The sequence below is a fragment of the Protomyctophum parallelum genome (genome assembly GCF_964188405.1).
Source record: "Protomyctophum parallelum genome assembly, chromosome: 20".
NCBI classification, from domain to species: Eukaryota; Metazoa; Chordata; class Actinopteri; order Myctophiformes; family Myctophidae; genus Protomyctophum; species Protomyctophum parallelum.
Window position 1 is genome coordinate 21,400,650 of NC_139718.1, and position 23,812 is coordinate 21,424,461.

General features: G+C 41.3%; 2 protein-coding genes across 2 annotated transcripts; both read left to right on the forward strand.

Moving 5' to 3' along the window:
* The first annotated feature begins 17,880 nt into the window (after window positions 1-17,880).
* On the forward strand, window positions 17,881-20,066 carry LOC310877370 (B2 bradykinin receptor-like). The gene is made up of 2 exons (XM_083791198.1): window positions 17,881-18,086; window positions 18,779-20,066. The coding sequence occupies exons 1-2, from the start codon at window positions 18,067-18,069 to the stop codon at window positions 19,812-19,814; spliced, it is 1,056 nt and encodes a 351-aa protein (XP_083647324.1). The 5' UTR covers window positions 17,881-18,066; the 3' UTR covers window positions 19,815-20,066.
* Window positions 20,067-20,111: 45 nt separating this feature from the next.
* Window positions 20,112-22,764, forward strand: LOC310877371 (B2 bradykinin receptor-like). The gene has a single exon (XM_083791199.1). It carries the CDS (start codon window positions 21,250-21,252, stop codon window positions 22,294-22,296), a length of 1,047 nt encoding a protein of 348 aa, XP_083647325.1. The 5' UTR covers window positions 20,112-21,249; the 3' UTR covers window positions 22,297-22,764.
* Window positions 22,765-23,812: the final 1,048 nt, after the last annotated feature.

Sequence of the window (23,812 nt, forward strand, 5' to 3'; positions counted from 1 at the left end):
AAGCAACATATACTGTGTATGGTATGGTCGTGTATACGGTTTTACTTTTTATCGTTTAACTTATACAGCACTGTTGTCCAATATGTTTTATCATTTAACCATTTTTAGCCATTTGTTTCCATAATAATAGACATCCATTTAATCAAACCTCTCCTGTATTTGTCTCACCATTTAAATAAATAACATCAAATCATTGATTAAATTATGTATCTTCAATACATCATGCATTATTTTAAAACATTTTGAGGAAGAAATGGCACAGAAGTCAGAATACCAAGCCAGGGCACATGGAAGCTCTTTGTCTGATTCTCATGCAAGGACCATTCACAACCATATCAGACATAGTAATCAATATTTTGTAATTACCATCCACTGGTGCTGATTTCACCTTGTGAGTCTGTGTACGGGTGTTTGTCTGTGGTCACTGGTCAGATTTTGTCAATGGGTTCAGTGTCATAGTTTTTCAACATGCAGTCACAAAACTTTACAAGTGTGACTGTGTATTTGAGATCACAATGAAGGATGAGTTTGAATACAGGGCCAACAGATTAGCTTATACTATTAGCATAACATTGATAACAAGCATTATTTATTATTATTATTATACAGATACTAATTATTATTATTATTATACAGATACTAGTTATTATACTATTAGCATAACAAGCATTATTATTATTATTATTATTATTTGACCACTACTTCCTTTTTTTTTGAGGACCGCCCTGAGCATACTGAGATATATTAAAAGGGCATGGTTAGGTTCATCTGTTTCTCCAAACTCCCCTAACGTTGTGTTCCTTTGTGTCGTATACACACTGATATGGCATCACAGCTCGCGTGATCCCTTTGCTGGAAATAAGCTAGAACTGCTTCACAAATCAGAATTCATAAGTAATTATCACATATGTGGTATAGCTTTCATAGATCATAATGCAATTATTTTCTAATAAGCATTATAATGGTTAAGAGGATGGATTACTTGTGCTCAACTTGGGGTCCAGGGGTCTTTGAGGGGATTCCAGGGCTAAAGGATTGATTGTTAGCATTTTGGTCTGTGCATTTATACCCTCTCAGATGATTTTGCAGTGCACTACTGCATTGGGTCCCAGAGATAGCAATCGTATCAGACTGGCGGTCCTTGAAATTAAAAAGGTTAAGAATCATTGGCATAGATTCACACGATTATTATTCTAAATAGAGCTAGAATTGGTGGGATTTCTTTGGCTTTCTTTGGATATTGTTGCAAACAGCACGTTTGGAACAAGCTACAGGAATACCATACCACAAATCCAAATGCATCTTACACCGGCTCTGGAACAAAAATATAAAAATATATAAAGCATTTGTTTTATTTACAAAGTAGCCTATACCCTACAGTACAATATCAAGAGCATACAGACATAGGAAAAAACAGCAAAAACAAATTGCATAAATTAAATTGTAATTGCTGGGGCTATCGGTTTGCCTGTCTTAAAAACTTTCCCTGGTAACGATGGAAAGGTCTGTAGTGCTAAAGTCATTATTCAAGGTCGAGAATACATACGGCCTGTTTCCAGATTCTTCCCACTCCCTGAAATCACTGAAGAAACTAAATGAACGTATTTGCTGCACAAACAAATTACCACAGATAAGCTGTTACAAACTGGTTCACTTCACCTCCGCTCCACAAGGAGAATGGTCCAGGGATAACTCTCTCCTACTTCTGAATTTGTCTTTGTCTGTCACATGCACAGCAGGCCTGTGTGTTTGCCATGTCTGTGAACTTGGTTTAAGGTAAGTTTCAGTGTTTTGGAAGTGTTTCCTTCCATTATGTTTAAGAATAAAATAATTTGAATGTTGGAATTATTTAATATTAGGAAATTACAAAATACTGAGAGTGCATAAATACTACCATTTGTGCAGAGTTATGGTGTTCCACGGTCCAATGCGGGGGTTCTCAAAGTGATGACCCCAGAGCCCTACTGTATATACATTCAGCTATACTTTAAAAAACAATTGACCTTGTTTGGAAATCTTTGACATTTCTTCAGATGGTGGTCCATGCATGGGCAAATACACATTCATTTAGGGTAACATTCATGTAAAAGTTTGAGAACCACTGATTTAAAGGCCATATAGTTATTTGATGTTTATCTGGAAAGATATAACTTGTTTGTTTCTTTGTCTTTGTTTACTTTGTAGAACCATGGCAATCATCATGTGAAACATCACTATTTAAAGTGGATAATTGATCCCAAGATCCTTGTTTCTTGGTGGTTTGTGGCTCCAGTTAGAACTTTAAAACACTTGGTTTGAACTTTGCAGATGAGTTGGTGGTGAAGAGGGGGCATGTTTTCTCTCAACTTTGTCAAAGGTCAAGTTCACAGTGCATATAATCTAACTTCCGTCTGGGTGTATTTGTATTCTGTATTTCAGATTATAGAAAAAGGTATTGGCTTTATATTTTTAAGTTGGGCCATGAGCCCATGACTCCATTCAGCAGCTGACGTAAGAGTTTAAAGTGCCATAATTTTTGTATTTTTCCAGTTTGTCATGTGTCTATGAGGTGACCGTGACAGTACTTAATTAGACACCCTGGAGTCGTGTATTAAATTTGTATTTAGGGTTTCTTCCTGGAGGATGAACCCTTGACAGTCAAACGGGCCAATGAAATAAACAGTATGCGATATCGCACTATCGCACTAATCGTGGCACTCCATCTTTAACATTGACCGAAAACACCCAGGAAACCGGCAACTAAACTTAGCTGCGGAAGAACCAGCTAATATTATTGAGTAATATAACATGGCAGCCTACATTTTCTTTTCCTAGCAGAGCACCAACTCCTCCTGTCAAGTGGCTCTGTGGTTTGAGCAGTCATGTGATGTAGGCCACGTACAGAAGCTGAACTCAGGAGGTTGTTTTTCCAGCACTAATTATTATTGTGATACAAGAGGTAGACAAGAGGTCCATTGAGAGTATATAACGGTGAACTCATTAATCACTTTCAACTTGGCATTCCTTTACTGAGTATGCAGGTGAGAATGGTTAAAGATTATCATCTTAATACAATTGTACAATGAAGATAAAACACTGTTTCTCAATGTCAACTTAGGGGACAGAATGGACCACTGAGAGTGTACAAATGCAGGTTCCATTTCAGACACTGGAATTAAATGCTGTAGGGCGTGGTTAAAGTGCTGACCGTATTGGACCCTGGCCTGCAGTCAATGGAAACATCCTGGATCAGGCTGGATGGCATGCATGTGGGGTGCACATCTATTAAAGATTTTGCTTGCCCACTCCTATGGCTGGATGATGGCCTAATCATGAACTTTACAGAGTAGTTTCTGGGAGGTTCAGGAATCCTTATGGGTTACCAGGGGAGAGGGGACCCCCCAGCCAAATGAGGAGTTGTTTAATTTAAAACATGTATGGGGCACTATTGAATTGTTTTAATACACTATTCAAATATGTTTTAATATCACCACTATGACATTTAGTTAATTTATTTTAAGCCAAAATATATCATTGACCTTTCCTGTTTCTTGATGACGTTAATAAGGGTGATTAAAACCTTAAATGTAACCTGCATTATGGTGTCTTGCGGCTCTTGCCCATATGTGTATTTATTGTATCTTTTCCCTGTTGCTAATGATACACTTTTTTTTGTTCTGTGTATTTTTAACCATACCTCTGTTAATTTAGACTAATTATGATTAATTGAGTGCAGCCTTATGCAACTCTGTTTGACTGTTTGACCTTAAATATGCTAATTTTAGCCATTTTAATTGTACCTCTGGCAGAGATCAGTGCCTTGTTTTGTTTTGCTTTTCTTTGTCTGGGATTATGTTTTTGCTTTAATTGGAATTTAAAGCATGATGAACTGCATGTGTGAAATCGTTCAATGTCTTAAAGGATGTTTTGACTCACAAAATGCTCAGCATTCCTTTCTATTGAAATGGAATTAACAGAAAGGTTTTTCAATGAATGGAAGACACGACTATGGGGATAGAGCGGTGCCCTTTGGCCGCGCTGGCCTACTTGGAACAATACAAGTTGGAAATGCATGCCCCTACACCCAATTATTACTGTATGGCTGTGTCCCTTTTATGCCCATGGAGTATATATGCAGATGTCAGAACATCTTCTGTCCAGCGCTTCTCTCGTTGTCCTCACCACCTTGTAGGACAGAGAGTTGATCCCGTCTGTTGCTGGGATCAAGCACAGATAGTAGATTTCAATGCTTTGCTTCCACAACATGTTGTGACCTTGCAACTATTTTCGGTGAGCATTGCCATAATACACAAAGTATAAATCCGGCTTAATTGTGCTCACTGCAGGCTGCTCACTTTTCTTTTGGAATATTAGTAAAAAGTTGTTTTCCTTCAAATGTTTTCAGTAGTCTCATGGCAGATCCCTGAACAGTGTTTGAGCTGTAACTGTGTTCAATAAGTGTGTTTTGATGCTAAATCCATTAAATAGTTAGGCAGAAATGGATGTGACCTATCAACCCAGTCTCCAGCATCCAGGGGAACTTTAGTTTAGTGTACGACCTAAGGTTCATGAGTTATAGGCCAAAATGCAAAGTGGCCTGGTACCGTATAGTGCCACCATGAGGCCCATATCTGCTCCCAGTTCTATCTCCAAACGCGACGGCGCTCCGTGCGGCTGCACGCCCTCGCGCAACATTGATCTGTGCTGTGCATCAACGTCAGCTTCTTTCACCACCTTCAATATGCTTGCATATTTTTTATTGACTTTATTTTCACCAATGTTACCCCCTAGCATTGCGCCGCAAATTATTTCTTCTGATTGTCTACGCCCGATCATGTGACACACATCATGCAATGCATGTTGCGTTACAGCCGGGTGCATGATGAGAAGCCGGACTGCCATTATCTAATTTTATGGGTCATTTTTTGGCCTACTGGGAGTGTGCATGCAAAGATTGACGGCACCCATCGATCCAACAGTGTCTGAGTCTGAGATTAACTGTGCACACTGCACAGACACACAGTCACACACACACACACACACACACACACACACACACACACACACACACACACACACACACACACACACACACATTCATAAACAATTGGACACAAGACATAGTCTTCGCCTCCCAACCTAGTAACAAAGACAAACAATTACTGAATGTACTCCTTTAAGAATCAACTTGTATTGTCCTCAGCAATCTGACAACAGGACAGGAATGACCTGACTGTGCTGTTGAGAACCTGTCTGTTCCCAGGTGAATGGAGCCAGGGTAGGAGTTCGCAAAAGCATTTTGCTCTGCCTCCACCTACGACCCACAGATTGACTAGTGAGTTACAGCGGTTAGCTGCAGATTAATGGCCAGAGTCTATGTTCATCCCTCAGAACGTCCTTAGAACAGTCTGTGTTAGGTTGTTACATGAGCACTATTATGGACCTGTCTGATCAAGGTGGTTCCCACAAGAAGTCGTTAACTGTGGTTGTCAAAGATGCGTTGTACAAGGATAGAGCATAAAGTGCAGTTTACTTATCAACTCCACAATGTGACAATGTGGTGCAATGTCAATGGGATGCAGTGTGAAATGTCTTCTAGCTCTCCACAGGAATGATGGGGCATAAACACCTTGTTGAATTTTCTATTTGATTAAAAGAGGTGTGGATGTGACACAGGATGTCAGAGTGACATGTTGATTTGTGCTTCATTTACATATAATCTATAATCCACTCTGACACCATTGTGATGAATGTTTTTGTGACAAACTGCCTGAGTGCACTGCCAAGATGAAGTGTTATTGTTTGGTTTATCAACTCAGTGACAGACAGTTTTCAGTGCAATAGGACAAAGGCTGACAAAAGTGAGTATGTAAAGGATGACGTCACGTCACAAGCGTTCATAAACAAGGGGAAGGGGAAGTTGTAACGTCACAAGGCGTGACCATATATGGAGGTGTGACTAACGGGAGATGCAGGTTTTCATAGTAAATGCGACCTACAATCGCAATAAACTAAAATAGGGAGGAAGGGTGCAGAGTAAAAAGATTTTTGGGATGCAACCATAGCGACAGACTACTCTAATTGATTTGGACAAGCACCTTTGACTCATGGCAATTATTTTGTGAACCTCAGTGATCATTGAGTGTTTGTTTCTGTCTATTAAAAGTCATGACAGAAGACGACAGCATACTATGTCTTTCGTCAGTGTTGAGATATATCAATTATTTTCTTGTGATTAATTTGTTACAAAATGTTAAAAGAAATGTGTCTAATTGATGTCTGCTTTCTGCCTCTAAACCCCATGGGTTATGGTGAGTGGTGTGCTCAGTATGACAGAAATGGAAAAGTCTTACATTTAATCCTGTGGGCTCATTGCTTCCCGATGCAGCAGTAGGCACGCTGAGTGATGCTTCATTATTATTAATCACTTATATGGGTTCAAAATTACTTGTCAGTCAAAAGGCAGAGGCCATATATTTTAGTTAGTGTCCCTGTTGGTGTTGGATGGTCTCTCTCTCGTTTCCCTATTAAATCTCTCTCTTGCTCTTTCTCCTCCGCTCCTCGTGCTACGTACTTGCTCTATCCTTTCTAAGGCAGGACAGAGAAGGTGTCTTTGCCTGTCAACTCATATAGAAAACATCCTTCGAAGTTGATTTATTTGGATGCTGCCCTTTGAGCGAAGATGAATGCAGCCCTGTCCACCTGCGCCCCATTGCCACATCTCTGCAATACTCTACACAGTTAATTTATAGATCTTCATTTCATTTTACCTTTACAAAAGGTGATGTAAGCTACTAAAGCGGATTGAGAACACATTGTTCTTCACAATAGTGACCTAGTTAGTGACTAACTACAGAGAAAAGGAGTCCTATGTCCTACGTTAGTCCTATGCCTAGTTAATACAACATTACATATTGTGAAGTTGTACGTTGTAGATTCGCTATTCTAGATATTTTTGAAATATTTATTTCAAAATGTACATCATTCCCCAATGGGTTTTTGTTGTTGTTGTTTTTTCTCTGAGGACTGGAATAATGTGATTATTTTTTAAACACACATGGACCTGGCCAGAACAGCCATGTGATCAATTAAAGCAGTCGGCTCAAGTGCCTCAATCAGGGCATGAATTAACAAGCTTGTTCCATTATGGCAACCACCACCACAACAACCCAAACCCCTTCTGAGAGAGCCTGCCACACACGGCCAGATCGAGTGTCCCATTTGACATCAGCATGCAAAACATGTCTAATGTCTATCACTATGGAGACTGACATGTATCACTATCGGCTCGATGCCTCCCGTGGCAGGCACGGGCTCACCCTGGTGACGCTCACTTACGGGGCTTCTGGCCAAAATGAAAGTGGAAGCCACTCTGGGGGCTATGATTAATGCATGATTATGAAGAGGGGAAGGCGGCAAGAGACACACAGAGAGGACCGACTGAGAGACAGACAGAGAAGGAGGCAGAAAGACTTGAGAGAAGAGCATGTTAGTTGTAGAGACGGGTGGAGTGGTATAGGAATCATGTACATTGACATGCAGGGGATGAAAAGGGCCGGGTTATTGGTTGTTTTTGTATAGTCTGCAAAACATTAGTGAGAAACTGCATGTGTTTTTCCCATGCAGTCCCATCCACCACTTGTGATTCATGACACTGACACAATAATAACATTTTAAAATGCCAAGACTACAAACCTGCTATTCTGTGCATAGGCCTATAATCAAATCTGACTGGGCCATCAGAATAGCTTTTCCCCCCCCATCACAGTTTAGTTCACCTTGCAGGTTGATGGAATTAAATCTGTACACCACAAGCTCTGTCAGAGCGAATCATATTGCAGTTGGCCTTAAATAAATCAAATCTCTCATGTTGGTGTGTGTGTGTGTGTGTGTGCGCGTGTGCATGTGTGTGTGTGTGTGTGTGTGTGTGTGAGTGTGCGCGCGTGTGTGTGTGTGTGTGTGTGACACCATGCGTGCGCGTGTGTCTATATACTTTATGTCCAGTGGAGGGCACTAACTGTCATGACAATTTGACTCTGAGCAGCATACAAAGTTATCCACAGATCCGTGCAGTTAGAGGTAAAACACTTTTTGGCCAGTTATAGCGCCACCTTGAGGCTGAGTTGAAATTGTTCATGTGGCATTTCTTCCTCGGCCTAGTGGGAATGTGCGTGCACAATTTGACGGAAATCACGTGATGTGTTCATGATTTGCAGCATTTTGTTTGAAACTGAGCACTCCTGTGAACTTTGGAAGCCAATCTTAACCAATCAGGATGGAGTCTGAGAAATCTGAAAGACCCTTTTTGTTGAATGGCTCTAGAGAGACTTTGTACCAATTTGCGCGATGTTTGGACAAAATCTGTAGGTGTACTGTGCAAAAACTTGTTTTGCACAAAGCGGCATCCTGGTGGCGCTATAACAGGCCGTTCTGGAAAGTTTGGGGCAGAGGTTCATCGTTGGCATCCAGGGAGTGTGTGTGCAAAATTTGGCATCGACCGGGTTAACGGTGGCCAAGATTAGCTGCTCACGGACACACACACGGACGGACGGAGTGCAAAACATACACTCCCCCCATGCCTTCGGCCTGGTGGAGACAAAAATGCTCATCATGGATCTTGAATCAACTCTTGGAACAAACATTATGATAATATGCAGTGGTGGAAAAAGTACTTAATTGTTTTACTTAAGTAAAAGTATCAATACTGCAATATGGAAATACAATGTTACAAGTAAAAGTCCAGAATTCAAAAGTAAAAATACTCACTGTGAAGAATGTCCTGTTTCAAGTTTTCTAATTTATAAAAAATCTTTTGAAAATAGCAGATCACAATAGAATAGAAAATAGACAATGGAAGCTCACAATAGATCACAATAGAAGCTCACAATGCGTTTGAAAATCTAAAAGCTCACAATTTGTGAGCCGAAATGTATGGCTGAAGTGGTTGATGTAGGTTTTGTAATAATAATCAAAATGTACGAAGTAACTAGTAACTAAAGTTTTCAAATAAATGTAGTGGAGTAGAAGTACATTATTTGGATCTGAGATGTAGTGGAGTAGAAGTAAAAGGTATTGTGAATTATACTTCAAAATTGTACAGTAAGTACAGTAAGTAAATGTACTTATAGTTACTTTCCACGCCTGATAATATGTCAATGTCCTGACACAGAAATTTGCACAGTGAAGACAAACTTTCCTCTGCAGAACTGTTGTGCATTAAATAAATATAATGCATACAGAATGTTATTCCTTTGGAAGCTGCATTATAGAAGTTTGAGGTCAAAATGGTAGTTAACAAGTCTGCAATCACACTCCTCATAGGAATCTCTAATATCAAATATACAATGTGATGTTTGTAATAATTTGTATCTTTATTTGGTGAGCAAATTCAGTAAGCTGTTACTGCAGCCATGTCAAGGTTTTAATTTTTCTGTATCTGTCCTTTTGATTGATTGATTGAAATATTTATTAACAGTTTGCAGAATTACAGTACATTTCAAGCACAAACTCAATACAAAGACTGTTAACTGTGAGTGGACGACCCAATTAAGCATACACTTGTTTACAAGAGGGTCCACCATGTCCAATTCATCAAAACATTTAGAGACGTACAAATAGACACTTCTATATAGACAAAGAACAGAACAGGAATTCATCATAAAGGAGGTAAAAGGGAAAATAAATATATACAGTGGGAGGAAAGGGGGGGGGGATTCAGATTTTACGGGGGCCAGTTTCTAATTGCAGCCGTCCGTAGGTGCCCTATGAGAGCGGTTTTGAAGGAGTCAAGGGATTCGCATGTCTTAATGACTGTTGGTAGGGCAGCACTTTTGGGGGCGCTATAGTGTGTTCTATGTGTTGAGGGTTCTCAATTATGTGACTTGGTTGCATCTGTGCTTCTGGTAATTAAGCTTGTTGGTTACACCTGTTGTGAGTGAGAGAGGGCAGAAGTCTCATGATTTCATTGAAGGAGAGAGCACTGCAGATCACATGAGAGCTCTGTGCAGAAGGAAGAAAGCAAAGTACACCAGAAGAAGTAAAGTAAACTAGGAGAAGTAAAGTGAATGAAGTAAAGTGAACTATAAAATGTGAAGCAGCAGAAGAAAGTTAAGTTAAGTACACAAAATGAAGTAAAGTAAAATAGAGAAAAGAAGAGAAAACAAAAAGGATTTTCAAGAAAGACTGAAGGTTCCAAGTCGATATTATGCCATCTATGCCACTTCATTGTCTGTATAAGGCCAAACAAAAGGTTTTACTCTAACGTACCTGTACACAAGATATAACAAAGTGTACAACCTTGAACCTTGAGTTATCCATTGCAAACATGAGGTTCCTCCTATGTTTACTTGTCACACTTCAATGGCTCCATAAACATTCCCTCTTCCCAAAAACAGCACTCAAGTTCGATTTATGTCTTGCTTATAATGACGGTTTTTATTATAAAATTATTAAACATTATCTACTGGTAGTTGATATTGATGTTACTTTCAATTCCACTCTATACAAAAAACAAGTCATCAAACATCAAAAAGTTTCTATTACTTCTGTTCAAGCGCATGCTATGAGGAACGACATCCGGTGCCTTTGCGTGACTCACAGGTCGTGTGAGTGTTGGATACTTGTGTTTGTCGACAGGCTCTGGATCATTGGACTGGTGGTCGGGTCCCTTCTCTCAGTAGTCGATTGAATTCTGCTGGGCGAAGTACAACAATGTGCAAACACAGCAGCAGGATTTGTGAGTTGCTATGATAGGAAAAGGATATCAAATGGAACACAACCACCCTAAAGACTAATAATTGTGGGTATTCCTGCACTACCTGCAAGTGCATGGAGTGATCTTGGTACATAGAAATTGATCTATTGAAGATTCTGACTTTCAAATGTACATAATCTTTGTTTTGATTGTATTGTTGTATTGTGCTTCCTGCTTTGGCAATGTAAACGTATGTTTTCTCATGCAAATAAAGCCCATTGAATTGAAATTTGAATTATCTTTGAGTGGCCTCTCTCTCTCTCTTAACCCGGTCGATGCCAAACTTTGCACACACACTTCGTAGATGCCAACGATGAAACTCTGCCACAAATTTTCCAGAATGACCACCAGGAGGTCGACTTTTGTAAAACACTTTTCTTTGCTAAATTACTCCTCCAGATTCTGTCCAAAAATCCTGCAAATCGTTACACAGTATATCTCTATAGTCGTGTGCTCAATACGGATCTGGATTTGTTTTAATAGTGGATATTACGCAATTATTTGACGTTGTGGACAGGAAGGGAGTCATGACTAAAATGCAGGCATTTCAATAAGTGGTGTAGGGGCGTTGAGAGCCCACTGACTTCAAGTGTTCCATAATACTGTATCCTTCCTGTGATATGGCAGTGGCTAATCTGAATGTCAGATCTTGCGCCATCCTCTCATTCCCGTTCTGAATCGCTTACTGATGATTCACTTGTTTTGCGTTTTGAAAGTGAGTCTGGACAGGACACACACACACACACACACACACACACACACACACACACACACACACACACACACACACACACACACACACAAACGCACACTTCTCTACGTGCACAAGCACACACACTTACTTCTCTTCATCCTTGACTTTGTTTGTAGTTGTCTGTCCATGGATATTAGCCCAGAGTCCCAGACACATGTTGTTGAGAGCAGGGGGTTCAATTTGTCTCAGATATCTGCAGAAATGGCCAGATGTTCCACAGTCTCATGAGTGGTTAGACTTGGTGACTGCGGGCCTGGCACACTTCCTCCCTATAGGAGGAAGTGTGCCCACTCAGCCGAATGGGCACACTTCCTCCGAAGGCAGGAGGGTGGGCGTCAGCATTACTTAACTAGGGAAGAGAAGTTAATCAGACGAGACAGAAAGCAGACAGCGCAGGGCTATGAACTAACTTTTCTTTTATGGAGCTGCGTAAATTGTCGTCAGCTCGTCCAGACATTATGTTATACTCCCATTCTGCCAGAATCACCCACACAGGCACTTAACTAACCACAACAAAATAGAGTTGGTCTGTCTATTTTTAAAGGATTTTAATAGGCCTTACAATTTATGCAATAGTAGTAATTCATTGTCCATTGCAAAAGAGTCACTTTGTACAGATAAAGCTGATTTGCGCGGGCAGGTTCACGGGTATCCTAAACAAAGGAAATTTAAGTTGAATGGCCCAGCATTACTCACAGTCTCACACACAGTATTGAACCCTTTTGGACGAAATGTATTATTGAGGAAAACCAACTGGGTAAGACAGGAACGAGGAACAAGCCAAGAAAATGTTCAAAGAATATAACAAAAGCCTGTTCTATGATATCATTAATTTTCCTTACAGCTGATGATAATAATTTCAATGAAGCTCGTAAATCTGATCGATAGTGTGTTTGGGCATCAGTGTAGTGGTTTAAATATAGCCTCTCATAACTCACTGTCAAAACTCAAAACGTCAGGGCCTGAAAATCAGAGAGGCGTGATCAGGGCGACAGGAATGAGGAACAACGCCTTTGACCAGAAACAGTTTCTCCAAAATAACTCTGTTCACAACAGTCATTGTATACAATACCAGCTGATTTGTACATTTATAACGGCTGAGGGGAACTTCATGGTGGGCCGCAAGTGAGGATTTATGTCTTGGCACCAGTGGTCCAGAGTATTTTATAAACACATTACAATAAACGTATCTTTGTTTATCACATTTCAGTGTCAGTAGTGTGTGGAAAATGAGAGATGGCAAAAATATACTTGTGCCTATTTGCACCTAGCTGTAACCATCTGAAAATGCTAAACATTTTACAGTTGGGTCTTATCCTTGATTCAATTAGGCCTCGATTGGTCACCCAGTATTGAAATTTTAGTATGATGACAATTATATAAGACGTCAGCTACTGTATAAACACTCCACATACATAGTAGCTTTATTAATTCAAGAACATACAGTGAGTGTGTTGTGCCCACCACAACAACAATATGCACTTGTTCAACAAAGTACCATACTGGTGTGGTCTGCCATGTGTTTACCCCTTTGACTACACGTGCACTTGGCACTGCTTCTGACCATTTTCCAAGGCATACTGTATTTTATTAGATTTCTAAGGAAGCCATTGGATTCCATTCATTTTAACACGGTATGAAAATGAACTTGTAGAATAGAACTTGTAGACAATAGACAATGTTGAAATGATCTCCGCCAGGCCGAGTATGGACATTGCATCATGTATACGGGTTTGAAGCCACCCGGTTCATTGAAACACATTAATGTATAATTCCCAGGAGGTTTGAGTGTTTGCTCAGACCGAAAAATAATTAGAGGGAACATTGCCTATAAGTGTATCAAAGTAGCTCAGGCTAATATCTCCCTTGGTCTTCCCCTTTGCCTGAGAGGTCAATGTTTGGTGGAGATCATGCCGCGGTTTGTATCTAAATGGTAATATAATAAGGACATTTATTTTGGGCTGTTTTTGATTTTGTTTTTAGACCGGACAATAGAGACATGGGAAATGAGAGAGAGGGGGGATGACATGCAACACAAGTCTCCAATTGGAACCGGGAACGTTGTGATTATGTGGTCAGTGGAGCAAGTTCAAATTTAAAATGCCTTGAAACGTTTTAGTTGGCTGACGGAATTGTTTGAATAGCAGCAATATTTTGTTTTGTGTTCTGAAAGGGTTGAATGAAATGTATTCTTAGTTGTGGTTGAAAAATCACACCTTTGTGAACTGAGCGGATAAACAAATCATCGAGGCCGCTTCACTCATATGCATATGAAGAATCAACTGACTGAGATAAAACGCTATTGTTACTGCTACTGAATCAGTTACATTTTCGCTAGAAGTTAGAACCACAATGCTTATAGTAGACAATATTAAGATCACCCCATGTTATTCTCCATATAGAGAAATTACTTCCGTGAACCAGGGGAATCGAGGGGATGAGCGAGTGACGTCAAGACTTCGGCTCTCTATTGTTTGTTGAATGACCTAAATGTTTCATCTCAGGTTGATGATGAGAATTATTAAAGTCCCATTATATAATTTATTAGATTATATCATGGTCGGCCCGGACGCTCAACCGTCACGGCACCTGACGGCACTGCTGAGCCAGCATGACGGTGTTCGACTCCCAATCCCGATGGCCTTTGCCACATGTCTTCCCCCCATCTCTATCCCCATTTGTCTACTTTCAACCTATCAATAAAAGGCAGAAAAACTGAAAAAGCCAAAAAATATATCTTAAAATTTTAAGATTACCAGGACACTTGGTAATCTGAAAATGGATACTATTAGCTTCAGCAAAATTGGAGACTTTATAGTATACCGTACAGTATATTCTTATGTCTGTCTGAAATTTCTTTATTAGGAACAATCCCTTGAGATGAACCATCTCGTTTTCAAGGGGGTCCGCAATATGGTTGTGGAATACCATGGAGAACCTCACTAACTACCCAATAGACAAGAGCTTTTGTGTTAGCTCTGGTCTAATGTATTTCAAATTGCTGTGATGTATAAAAGCCTGTAGTAGATCCTGGTGGTACTGTAGGTGTAGGCTGCTCCTCCTGTATTTATTGTATTCAATTGTACAACATGAGTGCAGATTGGAATACATGCTAAATAACAATCAAGTAGCGCAATCATTTGACCTCATGTAGATGTTTGAATTTGTTAACAGCTTATTGTGAGCAGTGCAGAAACGTTTGTTCCACACCCATCCTGTCTGTGTTCCTCAGAGTCTTATAGGTTTCAGCTGCTGTAATAAAGAGCACATGGGTCTAATATTAAACAGCCACATGACACACATGACACATTTTTCCACACTTCATTTCTGTTTTTGTAATTTGAGATTACAGACCAGTAGAGTTGTGTTATTCACTGCGGTTTTCTGTTCCCCCTTTCCTTGAAATTGAATGACATACAGTACAGTAATTGTTAGAAAAAACAGTAGCCCAAGAAAACTATGATGCCTCGACGGATCGATGGATATATGAGATGATGAGATGGGATAGATACATATTATTAATCCCAAAAGGAAATTAGGATGTGAATACATTTTCAATAAGCAAGAGACAATACAAAAACAGTTACAAACAACACTCTAAATACCCTTAACACTTACACAACCCCAAACAAACCCGCACCACACATGAACTCATTCACTTGTATGCAAACCGACACAGTACCACGAAAAACACTAGTAGTTCAAAATCGTTAAAGATGGATTGCCGTGATTTTCGTGTTTTATCCAGTTTTTCATGTGTTTATGAGGTGACAGTACTTCATTAGACTCCATGGTGTGGTTGTTATGTGCAATGAATTGTATTTAAGGTTTCTTCCTGGAGGCTGAAATCTTGACAGTCAAACGTGCCAATGAAAAAATAAGAGTGATAGTGACATTACAGTGCAATATCATCACCTCCCCTAACTTACTTACTTACGCCTATAGCCCAACTTTGGGCATTGGCCAAATGGCCACGAACAAGAGCTCTCCAGACATCCCGGTCCTGTGCCATTTTCTCCAACTGTCCCCATGTGTGGCCAGATCTCTTCACATCTGCATCCAGGTCACGGCGCCAGGTTTTTCGTGGTCTGCCCCTATTCCTTCTCCCTTGTGGGTTCCAGAACAGTGCGTATCTTGTGATGCTAGATGCAGGCTTGCGAAGAGTGTGGCCGATCCATCGGCAGCGCCTTTGAATGATTTCTTCCTCCAGCGGTTGTTGACTTGTTCGCTGCAACAGTTCCCGGTTACTGATTTTATTTGGCCAGCGAATTCGGAGGATTCTTCTGAGGCAGGTGTTTATGAATGTCTGGATTGTTGTCATGGTGTTTACAGGTGTTCTCCAGGTTTCTGCACCGTACAGCAGGACCGGCTTCACCATAGAATTAAAGATCCTGATCTTTGTGTTTGGAAAAATTATGGAAAGCTGCTCTTGCCTTGCCAATTCTGACTTTTACGTCGGCATCTGTTCCGCCCTGTTTGTCAACAACACTGCCCAGATAGGTGAAGCTCTCCACCTCATCTAGTGCTTCACCTTCTAGTTTGATGGGGGTAACGCTGTCTGTTTATTTTGAGGACCTTGCTCTTTCCTCTGTGGATGGTGAGGCCAAGGCGTGTTGAGTTTGATGAGACTATGTTGGTTTTCTCTTGCATTTGGTGGTGAGTGTGGGAAAGAAGGGCCAGGTCATCAGCAAAATCAAGGTCATCTAACTGTGTCCAAGGTGTCCACTGGATGCCATTTCTTTTCTGCGCTGTGGATGTCTTCATGACCCAACATGATGGCCACCAGGAACAGAAAAGGTGACAATAAACAGCCTTGCCTCACACCTGTCCTCACGTGGAAGGCATTTGTGAGTTACTGCCCGTGTACCACCCTGCAGGTCAGCCCTTCATAGGAGTTCCTGATGTTGGTGATCTTCTCAGGTACCCCATAGTATTTCACCTCCCCTAACCCCTCCCCCTTTAACATACAACAACATCTGTGGGTGCGGCTTCAGTTCAGGTGGATTCACCACCCATCACCACCCACCAGGCAAACCAAGCATACTTAATGAACTGGTGGGCATGTATAGGAAATTATTTATATCTGAATGTATCTATGTATCTGATGTTTTATATTGTATGTACCAAATATCCCAGAAGAGGATGTGTCTTGTGGTTGACCTATGTGTTGTCGAATATAGAATCAGCCTTGTGCATGTATAATTCACTTACTAGGATGTACACATTATTATAACTCAATTAACCATAGAGTGAAGCAAACAGACTAATTGGCACACACACAAGCACCCACACGCACACACACGTACAGACACACCCGTTATGTTCAGGATCTATATATGATCAATGCAAACAGACGAGAGCCAGTCATACGAGCCACAACGAGACGCCGTCATCCAGTCAGAACGAGAAGCTGAGCTACTGTTCAAACTCTGTTCAACTCTACCAACTCTGTTTAACTTGGTGACTCCTTAGCAACTAATAAAATACTTGCTGAGTATACTACAACATCCTCAAGCCTCGTCTTTTCAACCTGCTGGCCATAAAATGAACCAATACATGTCCACATAAAAACTACATTTTAACAAATATTGTACACTTTTTATTGCACGCACGCACGCGCGCACACACACACACACACACACACACACACACACACACACACACACACACACACACACACACACACACACACTTTGAGTAGCAGGTGAGTTGCGAACCCCCAACTTGTTTTTCATGATTCTGTTTGTGCAGTTTGGCTCAGCACCAAGAAACGGAGGATGTGTTATTTATTTTTTCTTTGAATGTTCCAGAGTTGAAACAGAGGTCAGAGGTGTAGATGGTGATCAAGAATGCTGATAGCACAGTTCCTTGCGGTACACCATTGCTTCTGCTTTGAATTACCACATACGGTAAGGCTGGCAGCCTTGTAGCTGAAGGTGTTGTGGCCTGTAGGGTGGGTGGGTGGGTCTGTCTGTCTGTCTGTCTTATACAATATTGTATATTCTCTGAATGTACAACACATTGTAAACAACAAAAACTATTTAAAAACAAATCAAGTAAAAAAAACATAAGGGTAACCTCTGTCAACAAACTCCACCAACAGCAGTTGGTGGAGTCTGGTATCTTTACACTATAGCCTCTCATTAAGCTCACTTCGAGGTTCAAAATACAGCACAAATGAGACATACTATTGTATATAAAGCCCAAACAAATCAAACTACAAATGTGTGTTTGGCACCACACTTGAGAAGTTTGGAGGAGATGGTGAGTGGAAAGAGAGAGAGAGAGACTAAATCATCTTGTTCTTGAGTTACATCCCTCCCATGAGGGAGGAGAAAGTGTGTGTGAGAGAGGGCAGAAAATCCTTTTGTTCCCCTTGAATGACTGGGGTAACCTCTTCCTTTAAGAGTCATTCACAGACACAGGCAGAGGAGAGTAGGGGAGTGTACTGAGACTTACTGTAAATCGCTCTGGATCAAGAGCATCTCCTAAATGCCTAAATTGTAAATTGAGACGCACGGGACAGAACAGATAGAACACACCACCCCTGGACCTATACAGTAGGATACACTCATGCAAGATGACTGTCCAGCCTACCAGGTATGGAGAAAAACTATATTTGTTTTGCATCGTACTGTTGTGTGCTCCAGATTTCATTCTATGGTTGTTATATACGGTACATTTTATACAACTATACATTAAAACTGTTAACACTTAGTAGTGTATGAACATAACCAGACCTTGTTATTTAATCCAAAAAACACAAATATTAAGGTACATGGGCTACTACTTATTCACCATTACTAGTTTATTATTAGCATGCCTATTGCCTATTGGCTCTTTATTTAATTATTTGTAATTATGAAGCACTTATACCTTATTCTGCATGACAATATTATTATCAGTGACAGTGACATGTTTTAGACTTTTCCCTCAATAACCTGTTGTATTGTATTACTGATGTAGTGAGATGATTGGGACAGTAACATGGCACTCCTTGAGGTGACAAAAGAAACGTCCAATCCTACAATCGTATGATTCCATGTGTTATCATGTTTAACATGCTACTTTACTTCACTCTACACTATATATATTTAACATATGTTTATTAATTTTCTTATTTGACATAGAATCTTCAAACAATTATTGACATAACTCTACACTATATTAATCAGCTTTGAACAAAGGTTGTAGGTGAATTACCTCCAGCCAATTAGCCAAACAATGTTCTTGTTCTCTAATTTTTGAATAACAATTATGTTGTATGTCTTCTTGTCCACACCTCATCACAGTTTACCATTGGACTTTACCACATCTTTCTACGGAGACCAAAACAACACCAATGGCAGTGAGTGTTCTGAGGACGATGCCTGGGATTGGCTCTACACCATGCAACCTACCTACATCCTGACTGTCAGTGTGCTGGGAATTCTGGGCAATGTGTTTGTGCTGCTGGTGTTCTGCCTCCACAAGAAAACCTGCACTGTGGCAGAGATCTACCTGAAGAACCTGGCTGCAGCTGACCTGCTCCTGGTTTCCTGCTTGCCCTTCTGGGCTGTCAATGTGGCCAATGAATTCAATTGGCCATTTGGTTCTGCCATGTGCCGTCTGGTGAATCTGGGCATCAACATGAACACCTACTGTAGCATCTACTTCCTCGTTCTAGTTAGTGCAGATCGCTATGTGGCGCTGGTGCACACCATGTCCCATGGGAGGATGCGCAGGCCAAAGTACGCTAAACTGGGCTGTGTGCTGGTGTGGGGATTAGGTGTGATTCTTGGTGTTCCCACCCTTGTCTTCAGGGCTGTGGAGTACCTGCCTGAGTATAAAGTCACTGCATGCTACCTGGCCTATCCCAACACTTCCGTAAGGCTGGTCTGTGACACGCTGTTGATCATATTCAGCTTCCTCATACCTGTGTCCATCATCACCTACTGCACCTGCAAGATCATCCATGCTCTGAAGAAGCAGACGGTGGAACGGTTCAATGCCGAGAACACGGAGAGGAAGGCCACCCTGCTGGTGCTGGCGGTGCTCGTGGCCTTCCTGATCTGCTGGGTGCCCTTTCACATTGTCAGTATCTTGGACGTGCTTCACCGGGCTGGGATACTAGTGGGGTGCGACATTGACTATGCCCTGGACATCTGCAACCAGATTTTCACTTACCTGGCCTTCTTCAATAGTGTCCTCAACCCCATCCTCTATGTCATTGTGGGGAAGAACTTCCGTAAAAAGGTCAAGGAAGTGTTTGAGCAGCTGACAAGGAGGAAGGTGAGAGTCAGTTCCACAAGTTCAAAGCAGTCCGCTACACTAAAGACCCTAGCATGAACGGTTGTTCAAAGAATGACAATGAAGGAGCACTGGTAGCCGGAGCAGACTTTACAATTAAATGACTGTGGTAGGTAATTACATGGACAAATCATTTTTGTCAGAATGTCAGAACCTCATTTACTGTTTGGGGAGGAATTATATCAACATTGTTGAAGTCAGTCTGCGCTTGAATTCTGTGCAATATATAAAACCATATAGTAGTATGTTATAGGCTAAATTCTGTTTGTAAATAAACAACTAGAAATGTACATACTGTAGTGGCATAAAAAAACAATATTTTTGTTTACATTAGAACATAAACTTAAAATAAAAAGCTAACCCTCTGCATATATTTATATTGTGTGCCTTGTGGAATTATTCCAATGCATTTGGACATTGAGCCAAAAGTCTAGTGTGGAAGAGGGCGGAGACGGTTGACGGCTAAGTGATTTCTGGTGTTTCTGACTCATGTCTGCATGGCTTAAAACAAGGATCTGTCACAGATTTTCCAGTGGTGAGTGGTGACACAGGTCATATTCCTCCATACGGGGGCTGCATGTACAGTTGTTTTCTTTTTATGTCTCAGACTCTCATTCCAACCCCAACTTGTATTTGCCAGACATTGACTTAAGCCAGACTGTGGTAAAGGCACACCCCTCGTTGTCCCCAAAATGACTGCTTGCGATGCCAAACAGGAACTCTTCGTCAAGAGTCGGGCCGTGCCATTGTGTGGGGGTAGAGAATTGTGGAAACAGACCACATTCAGGCAGAGAGTACACTTAATACCAGTATTTCAGTGCCAAAAACAAATGGAGTTTTCTTTAACACATACAGTTCAGTACGTTGTTTTCTCTTAGCACAGTTATTGGTGGAAAGCTCATGTAGCACACCACCACTGCAAGAATCAGATTCAAGTGGTGAGGTGGCGGTATTTCAAGAGTGAGTTGACTTCAAGCAATTAGATAGTCAACTGTCAGACATCAAACAAACGAGGTTTGTGACTGTGTTTGTGTATGTACTGCATTGTACTGGGGTGCATGAACGTATATGTAGACTTCTCGTAAATTACTAGGCATAGAGCGGCGCCGCCTTCAGTCTATACATCACTCTGATTCCTGACAAGGAGCTTGGCCATCTGTTGCTACTGACATCCCTCTCTTGACAACGGCATGCACTGACTGTATCCCATTGATAGCAGTTCATTTTTCCCCACACACTCCATTAAATCCATTATGATCGAACTCACATCCTGAAGTGATTGTTGTTTACACAGTTAAAAGGGTTTGAGCACTGTTTTCCAAAATTATTCACCATAAATGTACGCAAGCATGAACTTGTCCCTTTGTCCATTTATTCCCTTGTTTTATTTATCCCCACTCCCACTGACTCTTTCTCTCTCTCGTCTCGTACGCTCAAACCTCTCCTACTGCTCTGCTCTCCGACAGCTTTCACAATGATCTCAAACTCATCAGATAGCCTGGAAAGCATTGTCTGTAACCATACAGACGGCTGGGACTGGGTAACCACCATGCAGCCAGCTTACATGTCAATTATCTGCCTTCTCGGCATGATTGGCAACTCCTTAGTACTCTGTGTGTTCTGCGTCCAGAAGCGCCGCAGCACAGTGGCCGACATCTACCTGGGTAACCTGGCGGCTGCCGACCTTCTCATGCTCTCTTGCCTGCCGTTCTGGGTGGCCACCGTCATGAACGACTTCCGCTGGACCTTTGGGCAGCTGATGTGCCGGCTGGTCAACACCATCATCTCCATGAACTACTACTGCAGCGTTCTGTTCCTCACACTGGTGAGCGTGGACAGGTACCTGGTTCTGACCAGACCGCTCTCCCAGGGACGGGAGAGGTGGGCTGCCTCATCCCGCGCGATCTGCGTGGGCATCTGGGTGGTCGGCTTTCTGCTCAGCTTACCTGCCCTTCTGTTCCGCACGGTGGACTTCATCCCTCACCATGATGTGGTAACATGCTACATGAAGTACCCCCACCAAGGCTGGAGGCTGCGCTACAATGTGATTGTCAATGTGGTGTGCTTTCTTATCCCCGTTCCTGTCGTGTTCTTCTGTAGTTACCACATTATCAGAGTCCTGCAGGACAACCAGGCGGTGAGAGAATGCCGTAGAGGGAGGATGACAACCGGGGTGGAGAAGAAGGCAGCTCAGCTGGTGCTTGTCGTCACGGCTGTGTTCGTCCTCTCTTGGCTGCCGTACCAGATCTTTACCTTCCTGGACACCCTGGATTATTATCACATCAATTATGGATGCACATGGGCAAATGTGTTGGATATTGGCAACCAATTAGCTACCTACCTTGGCTATAGCAATAGCTCACTGAATCCTTTCTTGTATGTGATTGTGGGGAAACACTTTAAGCAGAGGGCTAGAGAATTGTTTGGACATATGCTGTTCCGTAGGAAATTGAGGAAGTCTGGTCATACCGATGTCAAAGTTAACTCGTCCACTAAATACACAGTGTGTACCAAGGTATGACAGACTTAACTCTGTGTAAACCTCAGACCACATAGGGCAGCTAAAGGTCTAGTGGTGTAATAATGTTATGTTACTGTCAAGTGATGCATATATAGTCCAGTAATAATGTAATTTGACCTCAAACTAATTGCAAAAAACCCAAACTTAGCTGATTTTGTATCTTCAATATATCCTGAATAACTGCCACTTGCCTAATGTGCTGACCTCATCACATGTGTGATGACGGCTATGGCCGTTATTAGCCCAATGAGTGTTTTTATGCAAAACTAATGCTTGGAATGGATTCAACATCATGAAAACACCCTAGTTTGACATGTCACATGCTACTTAAAGCAAAAGGAAAATTAGAAAATATTTGCCTTATATTGGATGTCTATGGTTGCCAAACTGTACAGGCCATTTTCAACACTTTCCCCTCAGACAATTCAAGGCAACTTTTTTCTGTTATTCAGGATATATTGAAGATACAAAATCAGCTCAGTTTTTTTTTTTTTGCAATTAGATTGAGGTTGATCCTGTATTTTCTATAGAGTTCCTGTACTAATAGGCTAGTGTATTAAACACATGAATACTACATGTTGTAATAAAAAAATACTCATGCAACAGTTTTTTTCTTTCACCATATATAATATTGATTGGCATTGTTCGTGTGTGTGTGTGTGTGTGTGTGTGTGTGTGTGTGTGTGTGTGTGTGTGTGTGTGTGTGTGTGTTCAAGGCGAGTGGGTGAAGACATTTTAATTATACTTTTATTGTGCCCGAGTGTTTATTGCATGTTAATTCTGCTACCGTTTAAGAAAGCACAGTATCCCTTAACAAATAGAACTTAAAAGAGGATGTTGGCCCAGGCCGTAGCGTAACGGTCTGGGCACCGGACTGGTAATCCAGTCGCAGTGTGCCGCGGGTTCGACTCCCGGACCCGACACGGCCTTTACTGCATGTCATCCCCCCATCTCTCTCCCGTTTCCTGTCAGCCTACTGTCTGTCCCTTCAAAAATCAATAAAAGGCGTAAGCCGCAAAAAAAAAAAAAAAAAAAAGAGGATGTTCAAATGTAAAACTCAAAATGGCACTTACAGACAGTAAGACTAAACTGCAAACAAGCAGTTCCACATTTGGGTCATGAGAGCTCTATTGCATTTTATTTTCATCCAGTAGATATTTAAACAGTTTTTTAAAGCAAAATGATGGTCAAACTCGTAGGACCAAATAGACTCTCTAATATAGGCGATAGGGCCTTTCTGTGTGGAGTTTGCATGTTCCCCCCGTGTCCCCTAGGGTAGATACCCTCACAAAAACATGCCGTATTCCTGGTCTTTAAAACTACCTCCCCCGGGGAGCCTGATGGAGGGGAAAGGAACTGGTCGGAATAACGTGTCCCTTCCACGCGCTACGTCCGGCCGGGGAAATTCCCCTCTATCAGGTGAAAAGAAGCAGCTTGGACTCCTCAATCGTTACAAAATCGTGGGATAAAAATAAAATAAAAAGACAATGAAAGGAGAATTTACATCATATGTGTC